General features: G+C 43.8%; 1 protein-coding gene across 1 annotated transcript in view; it reads right to left on the bottom strand.

The window, feature by feature from the left end:
- Positions 1 to 211: 211 nt before the first annotated feature.
- The window catches only part of PIWIL2 (piwi like RNA-mediated gene silencing 2), a 32084-nt gene continuing 18259 nt past the window's right edge, over positions 212 to 14036 (bottom strand). Inside the window, 7 exon segments of the mRNA XM_077805728.1 lie at positions 212 to 368; positions 4208 to 4315; positions 5215 to 5468; positions 7893 to 7998; positions 8861 to 8949; positions 9643 to 9762; positions 11115 to 11216. Coding sequence (XP_077661854.1) covers positions 212 to 368; positions 4208 to 4315; positions 5215 to 5468; positions 7893 to 7998; positions 8861 to 8949; positions 9643 to 9762; positions 11115 to 11216 — 936 coding nt within the window.

Genomic DNA, 14036 nt, shown 5'->3' with positions numbered 1-14036 from the left:
AAGTAACCAAGTAAAAAGAAATGCAGAATATATATATTTATAAAAACAAACTTAGAAGAGAGTCTCCTTTTATATGGCTGTCAGAGGCACTGGTGTGCAGTGTCCTTTCAGGGGGTGACCACAGAACAATGAAAGCCCCATCCAAGAGGCTTCCTTCTCCATCTGCTGTTTGAGGAGCTAGAATCTCCCCTTCACCTCCCAGCTTTCCAGGTTACAGGAAAAAGAGTCTCTCACACAGCTGAATAGCTGGCTCATGGTGCAGAAACTGTCCTGCGAGAAAGGCCAGCTTGTGAGCGTATTTGCAGGGGGCTGGAACTCGGATAGTGCCTGGCCAGTTCCAGTACACGTGGCAAAGCTTGAAAGTCAACCTAGAAACAGGAGGAAAGAAGATTCCATTAGAATTCGTACCTCCCTACTTGGGACACTGTATGTCTAACCCACAGTGAACACCAAGTGTCTGTGGAGGGCTGTCCTTTCAAGGCCACCAGATAGATGCTCTTTAAGGGCCAAAACTTTCTCTCACTGAATTGCCACCCTGGGGCAAACCGTTAACCTAGCTCTGACAGCAGCCCATGCAACACTAGGAATCTCCAAAGGGTATTATATCAGCTTTATTAACAGTATATGTATATTTAGGAGCTAGGGATTGTCTTCTGGCTCCATGGGGAGTTACAAGGAGCTTCCTGCAGGAATTAAAATAACCGGGAGGTGATACATCTATGCAAATCTCTAGGCAGGTATACAAGTCAGGAGAAGTGCTCCCGCCGTGTGGGAAGTTGCATATACCAGTTTGAGCTGGTTAAAAGGAGGCTACCAAACAAAGAACTCAGCTGTATAAAGTGACCACCCTCACGTAAGCGAGAGGTTACTCTAACTTGATCCGAGAACTGACATAGCTATAATCCAGGGACCCCCTGATACCAACCGATAGAGAGCACATGGGATGCATAGGGTTATACAGGGGTCCCCTGGGTCAGACATCTGCATACTAGTTCACCAAGCGGGGCGTGTGAGGCCTTTGCTGAAAGCCATGAAAAATGTACATACAGATAATATTTAAGGAGTTATGTAACTATACTGAAAATTATGCTCTTAGAGTTCAGGCACGTCACCAGGAGGTGACAGATTGGAAATGTTCCTTTCAGGAAGGACGTAAATGACACCTATCTCCCTGCCTGGCCATTTGTGTACTGTATGCCTTATGCCGTGTGCCTATGTGCATACTTAGGCAGGGGTGAATTGAGAGATTCTGAAATCTACAGGAACAAACAGCAGGAGTGTGCATGTCCTGTTCATGAATTATGACAAATGATTGGTCTGGTATATCCTGGAGTGCAAGAGAGACACTTAATCCTTCACTTCAGAGGCACGCTAACCGTGCATGACTCACAACAAAAAGGTCACGGCCTGCCTACAGGGATTTTGGGTGAGCAATACTCTTACATCTAATAAAATATCGTGTTAATTACGTCTAGGCTCTAGAATGCATGCTATGACTTTATTTTTTATGTAACCATTTGTTTCCAATACTTCTAGTTGCTACTACTTGACCCTGTGCGTTGTTAAATAAACTTATATTTGATTTCACTATAAACATATCTAAGTGCTACTATGATGATCCGAGGAATGGAAAACTTGTCTTATGAAAGGAGACTCAAGGAGCTTGGCTTGTTTAGCCTAACTAAAAGAAGGCTGAGGGGAGATATGATTGCTCTCTATAAATAGATCAGAGGGATAAATACCGGAGAGGGAGAGAAATTATTTAAGCTCATTACCAATGTGGACACAAGAACAAATGGATATAAACTGGCCACCAGGAAGTTTAGACTTGAAATTAGACGAAGGTTTCTAACCATCAGAGGAGTGAAGTTTTGGAATAGCCTTCCACGGGAAGCAGTGGGGGCAAAAGATCTGTCTGGCTTTAAGATTAAACTCGATAAGTTTATGGAGGAGATGGTATGATGGGATAACATGGTTTTGGTAATTCAATATTCATGGTAAATAGGCCCAATGGCCTGTGATGGGATATTAGATGGGGTGGGATCCGAGTTACCCAGGAAAGAATTTTCTGTAGTATCTGGCTGGTGAATCTTGCCCATATGCTCAGGGTTTAGCTGATTGCCATATTTGGGGTCGGGAAGGAATTTTCCTCCAGGGCAGATTGGAAGAGGCCCTGGAAGTTTTTCGCCTTCCTCTGTAGCATGGGGCACGGGTCACTTGCTGGAGGATTCTCTGCTCCTTGAAGTCTTTAAACCACAATTTGAGGACTTCAATAGCTCAGACATAGGCGAGAGGCTTTTTGCAGGAGTGGTGGGTGAAATTCTGTGGCCTGCGTTGTGCAGGAGGTCAGACTAAATGATCATAATGGTCCCTTCTGACGTAAATATCTATGAATCTATGTTAAGTAGAGTGGTGAGCAGAGGTGAAAGTGGGGCACACTGTTACTTTGGGAGCAGTGGATTGGTGAATACCGTGAGTGTCCATGGAGCAGAGATTGGACACTCAATGGAGAAGCTCGGAGGGCTTGATGGTTGAAATGGGCCCAGAGATAGCCTGCAGAGGGACAGTGGAGCCTGCGTAGGCTGACAGGGGAGGGCTTGTTTTGCCTGTGGAGCCGACCCCCCACCAGGCACAGACAAGGCTTCCTCATGCTAAGGGCAGGTGGTAGCAAGGTGCCTCACGGTCCTGGGTACCCCAGAAAGCGTCACAACAACATTGTGACCAACACAGACAGACACTCAGGACTCTGTTCTTAACAGGGTCTCCATGTAGAAGATGGGTGACTGGCTGGTAAGCCGAGACCTACACGTTAAGATATGTTTTCTCTGTAATGCTTCTGTTCTGAACAAATACTGCTTTGCTTTCTGAAGGCTGGATGGTCACTGGTTAACCCTGCCATTACCCAAGAAAAAGAAGAACGGCAGGTACTGAACTTAAGTCAGACTTGACAACAGTATCACAGTGAACTGCAACTTAAATCCTCAGTCTAGAGGAGGGGACTGAAAGGACCGTGCCCCAAGAGAGGTGATGGCTATAAGCCTGAGACCCTTGAAGAGGCCATGAAGGGGATCAGAGCTGCAGTTACCTCAGCAAGTGTGACAGCCAGCACCAGCTACTTCAGAGGAAGGTACAAAAATCCTTAGTGCACAATTATGGAATAATCTATGCACAGGGGAAGTATGTTTCTGATCCTCTTTTAAAAAGACAGCAATGACCTACTTAATGCAAACTGTGTATATGCTCGTTAACCGTAGATTTCTAACCGTTTTTTGAATCCTGCTCAATTATATATTGTCATTGGCAGTCAGTTCCACAGGCTAATTGCTAATTATACATTGTATAAAGTAGAGTTTCTTTTTATCTGATTTACATTTATCACTTTTTTCAAATTTCATTGATTCTCTCCCTGTTCTTGTATAATGACGAAGGGTAAACAGGAACGTCCAATCTGCCTTCTCTGTATCATTCATTTTTGAGTCTTTAGCATTTGAGCCAATGAATTAAGGCATGATAGGAAGTCATTTCACCTCATTCTTTGTAAAGGTACATGTTGATCTCTAGCTAATTTCCAAATGGAGATTGTTTTGCAACAACAGGCCTTGGGGAAAGTTCCAGCTTTGCAGCTGTGTATTGAAAAAGTATTTCTCAATACTAAGTCCTGTTGGAGAACAAGAGATTACAAGAAATGGCCAAACCAATCAGAGTTTGACATCATCATTGCTGGACTTTTGGCCATAATTTCCCGCCGCACCCCTTCAATAAATTCAGAAATATCTCGAGCTAGTATTTCCTGGAAAAAGAAAAATGGGAAATAATATGCGAAGATGCCCAACTCACAAGCGATCCTGCCTCACCTAGTAGAACAAATTTTGCAAATAAACTCAGAAGCTATTTCCAAAATGAAGATGTGCCATGCTGGATCAGACCACTGCACCAGTAAGTCCAATATGCTGACTCTCGCAGCAGTAGATAGCCAGCATTTCGGGGGGCTGGGGGAGGTGTGGAGCAGCTGCTAAATGCACCTCTGCAATCACATCAGAAGGCACAAGGGAGCAACTTCCACTTCTCTTTAGGGCAGGATTTGGACGATGTCACAAAACGTTCAAGACCCGAGTTACATGTCATCAGTGCCACCTCCAGCTACTCAGCCATGCAGCTTTGTAGGAAGCGGGTGTTTGAGGAAGACCCCTCTGCTCAGTGCTCTCACCTTTGCATGTGGTCAGGACTGAGGTTGGCAGTGTTAAGCACACAGATATAGCGCGTTGGGATGCCGCAACCCTGCCGGACGTGATGAGACAACAAGTAAAAATCCACCCTGAGAAGGATAAAGAGAAACACTTTAAAGAGTCAAGTTGACCACCTGCAAACAAGAGAAAAGCCTGTGGCAGTTCCTTAGGTAGGTCTGCTAAAGGGGTTTTACACCTGAAGTTGAGTTTGCTTTATCAAGGTTTCATTCTAAGTTGAAATCACAGCATGACCTCACTGTCTACTCCCTCAGCGTACCCTCCCCATGGGTACACTAGCATCTACACACCAATTATACAGCTACAATGCCTAAGAGCTACATATGTAAGAGGGCCTTTCATTCCCAAACCACTTCAGTCTATATTCATGCCACACGTTCTGTGATGGAGAGCAACCAGTACCGTGGGGAAGTGGATGGGAAATTTTGAGTAAGGACAGAGCAAAACCCCTTCTTATAAAATGCTAGGGGTATGTTTTATGCAGCCTTGGTCTCAGGATACGAGAGAGACAAGGTGGGTGGGGTAATCTCTTATCGGAGAAACTTCTGCTGGTGAGAGAAACAAATTTGAGCTTACAAAGAGCTATTATTCAGGGGTATGTTTAACATACATAGAGAACAGACAGGACCCTCTTTGCAAGGTCTAATGAGAAAGCGCTCCAGAGTAAATGGCATTGTTACATAAGATATCCTACTGAGGCAGGTAAACGAAGGACTGAATTGAGCTTCTCGGGGTCTGGAAAGTCTAGGTACCAAATTCATTAGACCATCCCCTCTGGCTATGATTGGCAGGCCAGTGCTGAGCCATATTCAACCCTTTGCTCTGGAACTGAAATATGCACTAGGTTTCCACAAGCTAGTAATGCAATGCAACTTGACTCTCCGCTTTTATTGGCGGTTACAGAACGGTGATGGGGGGAATATATGGATGCTGGCAGAGAACAGACTTTTGTGGGTTGCCTGCCACTCACCAATCTCTACTGGTGACAGTATGGTCAATTACAGTCCCTGGAGCAGGGGTTACAAAGTGCTCAGTGGAAGCAGAGTAGAGATTGGTGCTGATTTTCTTCTGAACCACAAAGAACACCATCTTGGGCTGGTAGTTCTCAAAGGCTTCAAAGCATTGCTGGAGCTGTGGGATCTCGTAGCTGACCACTGTGTTCAGCTGGCTGTCTGACACCCCATCTCTATAAACTGCTATCTTCTCAGGGAGACAGTGGTTCACCTGAATAAGAAACAAGACAAAGAATGGAAGCTCCTTCACCGGAGGTTTTCCAAAGGAGACTGGATAGCCATTATCTTGGATAGTTTAGAAACAACAAATCCTGCACCTTGGCGGGGGTTAGACTAGATGACCCTAGTGGTCCCTTCTAACCCTATGATTCTAAGAATGGTCTAGGGTAACATGGGTGAATTTGATGTCTTAGTGAACCTTCACGCTGTGAAGGAGGCCAAATTATATTTGGAGAGCATGGTCTGAGAGTCCACAAATATAAGGTTTCAGAGTAACAGCCGTGTTAGTCTGTATTCGCAAAAGGAAAAGGAGTACTTGTGGCACCTTAGAGACTAACCAATTTATTTGAGCATAAGCTTTTGTCAGCTACAGCGAAAGCTTATGCTCAAATAAATTGGTTAGTCTCTAAGGTGCCACAAGTATTCCTTTTCTTTTCACAAATATAAGGTCAAGTACCATTCTTGATCCGTAATGGAGTACCCACTGACATCAAAGGGCAGTTTGCAAAGTTGAGCGTAGGACATGGACCTTTTAGTTAAAGTCACTGCTGTATGCAGCATCACTTGATGGGAAAGAAGTCAGTAACTTGGAACCTAAATTGCTTGAAAAAATCTGACTCAATGTGTTATTATGAGCATTAAGAGTTAACACCTAATTTTGAAGAAGTATTTCTCAGGCTGAGACAGTGCTGCATCAGTTTCTATCTGGAAGGTTATAACCCCAGCCATATGGGCTAGAAACGCATTCTTTCCTTGAAGTGAAAGCTTGCATTCTGTGAAACAGAATGGGCCACAAAGACTACACAAATACACTGACACTTCTGGCTTTGACGATTGATCTTTTTCCTTTGGGTTTAAATGCAGACAGTCTGCTTTTGGATACAAATGATGCCAACTTAACTGCTGCCCTGGAAGATGCTGGTTCATCGACTCCCATGTGAAATGAGTTTGCTGGGTCTCATTCCAGTCCCAAGTTGACAAGTATCCACACTCGAAAAGCCACCACCACAATCAACACCTTTCTGGACAGCCTTATCAAAAAGGCTAAAGACTGAACGGGCCATGGAAATTGAATCCCCCTTCTCCCACTAGAAAGGGGTTCGTTCCAGAGCACCATTAAGGCATATTCACAGGACAGTACTGGGAAAAGCTTGCCCGACCACTGCCCATGAAGGACCTGTCCGGTGACTGGACTTCAGTTTCCAGAGCTGTTAATCCGGCACCTTCCACAAGAAAAAGTCAAGAGATAAAAATCTACCATATCTAATTTACATTTTTATAAATAGGACTGATTGCCTTTTAAATTAGTGCTTTTGCAACCCAAAACCCTAAAGCAGACCTAACCGTGCGTATGGGAGCATGGCTTTACTTGCGGACACCCACTGTAGATTAAAGCATATACACGACCTGCTGAAGTGGTGAAATAATCAAGCAGCTACATCATGGTCCTTACACTTTCATACAGAACGTACCATTCCCTTTTTTGCACCAAGGGGATTTATGGTGAGATAAAAGGGCTGAGGTTATTCAGAGACAGGAGAATCTAACCGCTTAAGACAGGTAGCGGTATTGAAAGCGAGAAGAGTCATTGAGCAATCGCCACAGTTGTGCACTAGGCCACATCGAGGTAATTAAGCAAGTCCCTGAGATAAGGAAGGAAGAGTATGCATGCTGTGCCAAACAAGGGGCCATTTCACTTTTTAAATTCAAAGTGAGGTCTGCAAAGTCTTTTACTCACTTGCTTAACTTTTATTTGTTCTACTTTTCATTTAGAAAGCCCAATTTAATGTCTTCCACTGATACTATAGTAGTTTTTCAGTCAAAATGAACTCCAGGTTGTGTTGGGAATGTTAACCCTCATGAACACACGGAGCGACAAACCTAATTTTTCATGCACTGAAGCACAGTGAACAGGTGGATGCCACTTACTGGGTAAGATCCCGTTTTTGGTGCTCTCTTTGGACAGCAATCCAGTACATAGGAATTACCAGACTGAGTCAGACCTAAACCCATCTAATCCAGTATTCTGTCTCTGACAGTGGCCAGCACCAGATGTTTCAGAAAAAGGTGCAAGGTGCACGTTCAGATATGGGACAATCTGCCCCTTACACTGGTCTCTAATAGTTAGAGATCGGCTTAAGCCCTGAAGCACGAGGTTTCATATTCCTTTCAAATTTGTGTGTCATTAAATATAACAACTCTGGATATTCTTGATATCCATAGAACTATCCCATCTTTTTAAATCAATAAAATGGCACCCACAACTCTTCACCCTAGGGTACTGAATAGAGATGGTGCCTGCACTCTTGAGTACACAAAAGGAGATGTATGTTTCAAGCTAGGCACACTTTTCTCTTTGCAGTTTTATCCATTTCTTGTAGTGGTCAGCAAAGAGTCACCCACTACGTTTCCTCACCTCATAAAACTTCTGTAAGGCACCGACCAGGCAAAGCTTCAAACTGTCTGCAATTTCCTGATGAGGCATCTGGAACACAACCCTAGAATACCACTTTGTGACAGCACTCATGGCAGAAGGAGAGAGGTAAATATTACCTACAGAACTCTTGTGAGCCAAAGCCCAAAACAGTTATACAAATCAAAACAAATTCAGCTCCGGCTTTGCATATATCTTTTCTCAGACTGTTTCTAAAAGGATTCAGGCATATGGCAATAGGGGCACCAGATGATCAGAGATAATGCCAGCTGGTCCTTGGCATTGGGAATTGGTGACTGCAAACAAACAAGTTGTTAAACCCCGTTGAAAAGGACAACCAAGGTTAAATCAATATCTCTCCTCTTTTTTAGTAAGGGCAAGGCAGTGTCATAAAGTGACTTTATTGATAAAGAAAAGAGTTTCGCTTCCAGGCAAGTGTTGCAACTTTTCCACCACAAATGCAACTCCCTAGCAGTGCAAGTATAGGAAAACACTCAAGATCTGAAGGCTTTTCATCTGTGTCTGACAATGTGCAGTTTAATCACAGACACCACTTTTTCCTCCAGCAAGAGACTGTCAAAAGCATGGAAGAGTAAGACAAGCTTCCCAGAGAGTCTCCCAGTTTGCTATTGGCCAGGTCTTATTATGTGCTTAGTTGACCAACACTTCAGAAAGCAGAGGGGAATATACCAGTTGAAAATTGATCAAAACAGCAACTGCCCTACTTGAGAACTATGCAGGATCTTCACTGTGACAGAGTAATCTGGAACGCTCCATTAAAGAACAGATCCATCTGTCTCCCTCTACAGTCCATGGCATGTGTCAGATTCTCTACGAACACTGGCTGCAGTGTGAGGTGCGCACATCAGCCAAACACTGAGCTGCTTAGAGGTCCAAGTTTTACAGGCATGTAAAGGGGTAGAACCTACTCTAATTTAGAAACAACTTACTGATTGGTGCTTGCAACGAAGCCAACCACAGAGCGCATTCCCCTGCTGGGATCGTGGTACACATCCATGCCAATCACCATCAGCTGTTTCTGGAAAGGAGAAAGGAAGCCCAGTGCAGTGGGGAACTGAGAGTCACAGGCAGAACTCACCATTTCACTGGAAACTATATCTGAACTCTTTCTAAAGAGCAAAAAAGCAGAGCTGAATTAAATGCCAGGAGGGAGTTCTACCCTCGGGCTCAAGTCCTGCAGTGGTCATAAAATCCCTGGAATTAATCAAAAGTACTAGTCACCACCAGAGAGCTAACCAGACAGTTCATTTTATCTATCCTTCATCGGTACTGTGATATACAACACCCTCCCTGCCATGATGTAGGGAAGTGCTATTATCCCCATTTTACAGACGGATAATGGAGGCACAGAGAGAATAAGTGCCCATGCCAGAGGTCTGTGGCAGAGCTGGGAATTAAATCCAAGCCTCCTGAGCCCCAGGCTGGCATGGCTGATGGCCTGTAAGAGACAGGTTAAGTACATTCCCCTGTGAAAGAGGGAAGAAGGGGGATACATTTCAGAGAGGCCGAATACCCCTTTTACACTATGAACTATTCTTCCTCTATCCGATCTAGGATGAATTAATATTTCTGCATGCACACGCCATGCACGCGTGTGGGGGAAAGGAATAAAAGGCCACAGAGAAGTCACAGATGAGAGCCCTGCACCTACAGGTAGGTCATTCAGTGTGCTGAAGCCTCCCTCGATGGAAATAACTTTTGCATGGCTTACCAATGGGATGTTCACTCCCCAGAGTTCCCCACCTAGCTTGCAATTAATCTGCAGCAGAATTTTCTGTGCTACGCTCCTTAGTTTGTTTGGCTGGGTCATGATGGTTCGAGCATTGATGACCTGCAGCAATGGGAAATATTAAAAATCAGTTAACTCCAGCTAAGTTTTTAAGACTGCAAAAGCAGGGTCTACTTTTTTCCGCCCCAGACTGTATTCCTACTACAAAAGTCTATCATAAATTTAACAGATTATACTTGCATATTGCAAGGCATCCAACTATACAACTTTAATGGCTGTTAAGTTTTTCCATTAGTATTCTATTTCTTTGCTTTTTCTCAAATCTTTTAACAAAGTAGTAAAAGAAAGACTTTGCATTTGTTAAAGCCCGTGTAACCAAGTTCTGGTCCCTGGATCTGCAAGTGTAATTCTCATTAAGTCAAGAGTTTTGAATGTTCATCTGAGGGCAGAATTTAGCCTTCACTTAACAAAAGTCTCATACGCAGTGAACACAAAAACTGATACCCATCCAGCCCTTTAGCCCCACTTCATCCAAAGCTGGCAAGTATTTTTAAGGATGCTTACACCCTCGACGAGCATTTATGTCCCTCTCCACCCATCGGAAAAGAAAAGAGGTTTCCCCAAACGGAATCATGTTTGCATTACATCCTTCAGCAAACTAAACTGTCTTTCTAGCAACTTTCACTTTTTTTTTTTTTTTTTTATTTTTTTATTAAACACACACTGTATGTGCTGGCTGTTGTATCTGCACTATCTTCCTCTTCTGAATGGAATCCAAGCTCCTCAACAGTTGCCATAGGTCTTACATTCACAACAGCTAGAGAAACTCCTTTTGCTCAATTGGCAGGGGTCTGAGGTTTTGGAACAGGGGGATTGGAGTTCTATCCTTGCTGTTCCGCTGGCAGAGATGTGAAACACATGAAGCCCCAGCGAGCCACAGATACTTACAGAGATAACCATGCAACAGTTCTTTAAGACTAGACACTATAGTCACAAGCAAGGCAAGAGTCCACAACACACTGAATGTGACTAATTACAAGATTAAATACAACCTATTGTTATTCTACTATAGACAACATGATGACCAAGATGAAGTTCCAGCCACACGAGGCCTTTTTCTAAGCATGCCAACTTTGCTATACTGGACTTAATTTAGAGGTAAACAGTAAATTACATGGCTGTTTACTGTATACTTAAGGGTTAGGTTAAATGGTCATGATTTTATGTTACTGTAGGGTTTTGTTTATATAGCCAGATGAGCCTGCCTGCTCCACTGCTTCTAGGGGTGCACTGGCTCCAGAGAGAAACGTGACGGGAAGCTTCAAATGCAGATGAGGGTGAAATGGACAGGATTTTGTGGTCTGCCAGGCAAGAGCTGTGTGCATGGAATCCCTGTCTCCACCATGTCTAACCCCCACCCCAAGAAGTTATAATACCACAGTGACCTGACTCACCTGAGAGGGTACTGGAGACTGCACACAGCACAGCTTTTTAATGGCTCCGTACAAGTCATCTCTGGTCCCGGTGATGATACATACTACCACCTGCATCTTACCCTTCAAGAGACAAATGCAGAGTCAGGCTTTCGCACCACAAATGTTGCTGGATGCTCACAGACTTTGCTCTGCCTTTGCAATGGAATGAATGCAGCGCCCCCCTTGCAGCACTGTGATGAAGGGAAGTAACACGCAACCCTGGGACATTAGTGCCCACTGTCTAATAAAGCAGCAGCCAAGAGCAGTATCGCAGCTATTTGTCAGAGAGCGAGCCAAATCCTCGCCAAGAGCCTATTACTGGAGTTACGCCAATACTCTTAAGAACAGATTTGGTATGATTAGCACCTTCACAGTAACAACTGTGCACCTCATTAGTTGTCAGGTCTCCCCAGCTCCCTCCACCCCCTTGTTTATACATAAGGCTTAGAGATGGACTGGATTTGGGAGCACAGGCCTTCAGTAACACCACCATGAACTGTGCAACCCCAGTGTTCCTTTCTAGTATCAAAGCCCTTCACTTATGGGCTCACATCCAACCTCCATGACATGAACTACAGCAATTAAAGCAAACCTCGTGCCTCGTTTAACTGAGATAACAAGCACCAAGGCATTCATAGCTGCATGTTGTGAAAGATCCCATGGCATAGAAGTCATTACTGCGGAGGGCTGGGAAACAATTGTTCCACAAATAACTAACATAAACAGGCCAAGGCCTTATCACCATAACAGTGCAAAGGAACATTACAAGTACATCTGTAATAGATCCCAGGAACAGAATGTGGGCAGGTAGCAAAGTCTCTCTCAAGACCTTTGCTGATCAGTCGCTTATCTTCAAGCATCGCAATCAACATGCAGCTCTTTATAGTTAATATATTAATTCAAGATAAGCTTTTGATAGCCTGCAGTTGAAGAGTAGAGCAACACCATATGCAAGTCCCATAGAAACAGTCCACAAAGGGTAGACTGTGTCTAATGTGGATAAGTAGGTCTCTTCCCCATGCACAGGGCCTTCAAAGCACTGCAGAGCTTTCCAGCTCCCATGATTTGTATTTAGGGCATACCAGAGTCCGATACTCTTGTGATGCTGTAGGATTGAAATATGACCATTTACATCCTTGATATTGCCACTGTTATTCGATTGCAACAAATCTTGTGCAAAGTATGTCATGTAAGGTGTCAATGGAAAAGTTATGATTGGCTAAATAACATTATCCTGCTTAAATCCACGTATCATCATTGTATCTCAAATGTGGGTGTTACCCCAGAATAAACACAAGGTACTTTACATCCAGTCTAGCCAGCCCATTGTGAATGGGCTATTCAAGCTTGATGGCCCATTAAAGGCGTTTCATGCTAACAATGGGCCATAGAAGAAACTCATTTTGCCCAGACAACTCTTTCTGTGGATGGAGGGTGTTAGAGATTGAGCAGGAGGACCCAGAGGCGGATTGAGTAAACGGGCTTCTTTACTGTGGTACTTGTTCTTTTGGACCCAATTGTCGAGTAAGTGCTGAATTCGTTACAACACCCTCTTTCTATCTATGTTAGTATCTAAATACCTACATGTACTACAGGTTTCAGAGTAACAGCCGTGTTAGTCTGTATTCGCAAAAAGAAAAAGAAAAGGAGTACTTGTGGCACCTTAGAGACTAACCAATTTATTTGAGCATGAGCTTTCGTGAGCTACAGCTCACTTCATCAGATGCATACCGTGGAAACTGCAGCAGACTTTATATATACACAGAGAATATGAAACAATACCTCCTCCCACCCCACTGTCCTGCTGGTAATAGCTTATCTAAAGTAATCTTCAGGTTAGGCCATTTCCAGCACAAATACCAGTTTCCACGGTATGCATCCGATGAAGTGAGCTGTAGCTCACGAAAGCTCATGCTCAAATAAATTGGTTAGTCTCTAATGGTGCCACAAGTACTCCTTTTCTTTTTACATGTACTACAACACCCCCGAAATCCTTACTGAGTAATAGGAAGGCCCAGACAATGAATATTAAAAGCTATACGCTGAATATAATTATCCCGACCCCGATTACTGTTTACAGCATTAAGCATATTCTACAGACAATTTTACCTTGAAGATACACTTCTTTGCAATAATTGCAGCCACAAATTCCCTAGATCAGCAGTTCACAGGGAAGGGAAGAAGGGGCCATGACCCTTTACGTAGCTGGCAAAGGAAGGGAGGGGGGAAGATAACACCTCTTTGCACAAAGGGGATCCTTAGAGCAACCACGTTCGTTATGCAGCTGCAACGCTTATCAATCCTTACCAAATAGAAGGGAAGGGAGAGGGGTAGCGCTTCATCTATCAAGCACAAAAAACAGTGCCTGCCCCGTGACTCTACTCCCGAATACCATGTCAGCACACCAGCGGTTTCCCAGGTCTCTACTTAACCCTTACATATCCCAACAGAAGAATGCTTCAGGCTCCAAGGAGCCAATGGCTGCCTCAGTGCGTCAAAGGACATGTGATATGCTCATGTGACCCTAGACTCCATCTTAAGGCAGTGACTTTGCACAAACAGAGGTTGCGAGCTCTGTCTGAACCAGTCAATTTCCAGGCACATGGCAAAGGGTATAAAAGACACCTGAGATGACTCCATTTTGTCTCTTTCCTGCCCTGATTCTCTGGACTGTGGATTTACAACTAAAAAGGAGCATTCTGAACTATGGGCTGAGGACCTTCCAATCTTTTGGAAGCTACTGGAGAGATTTTACAAGCCAGCCATCTGTACCATCACTGCTACAAACCCAATATATGGACTTCGCAATTATTGTACGTATATGATCTATTAACCATTAACAACTCCTCTTCTTTTTTTCTTTTATTAATAAATCTTTAGATTTTAGTTACTAAAGGACTG

Source organism: Eretmochelys imbricata, chromosome 26 (genome assembly GCF_965152235.1).
Source record: "Eretmochelys imbricata isolate rEreImb1 chromosome 26, rEreImb1.hap1, whole genome shotgun sequence".
NCBI classification, from domain to species: Eukaryota; Metazoa; Chordata; order Testudines; family Cheloniidae; genus Eretmochelys; species Eretmochelys imbricata.
Note: the sequence above shows the minus strand (reverse complement) of the source record. Positions and strands in the feature narration are given on the sequence as shown.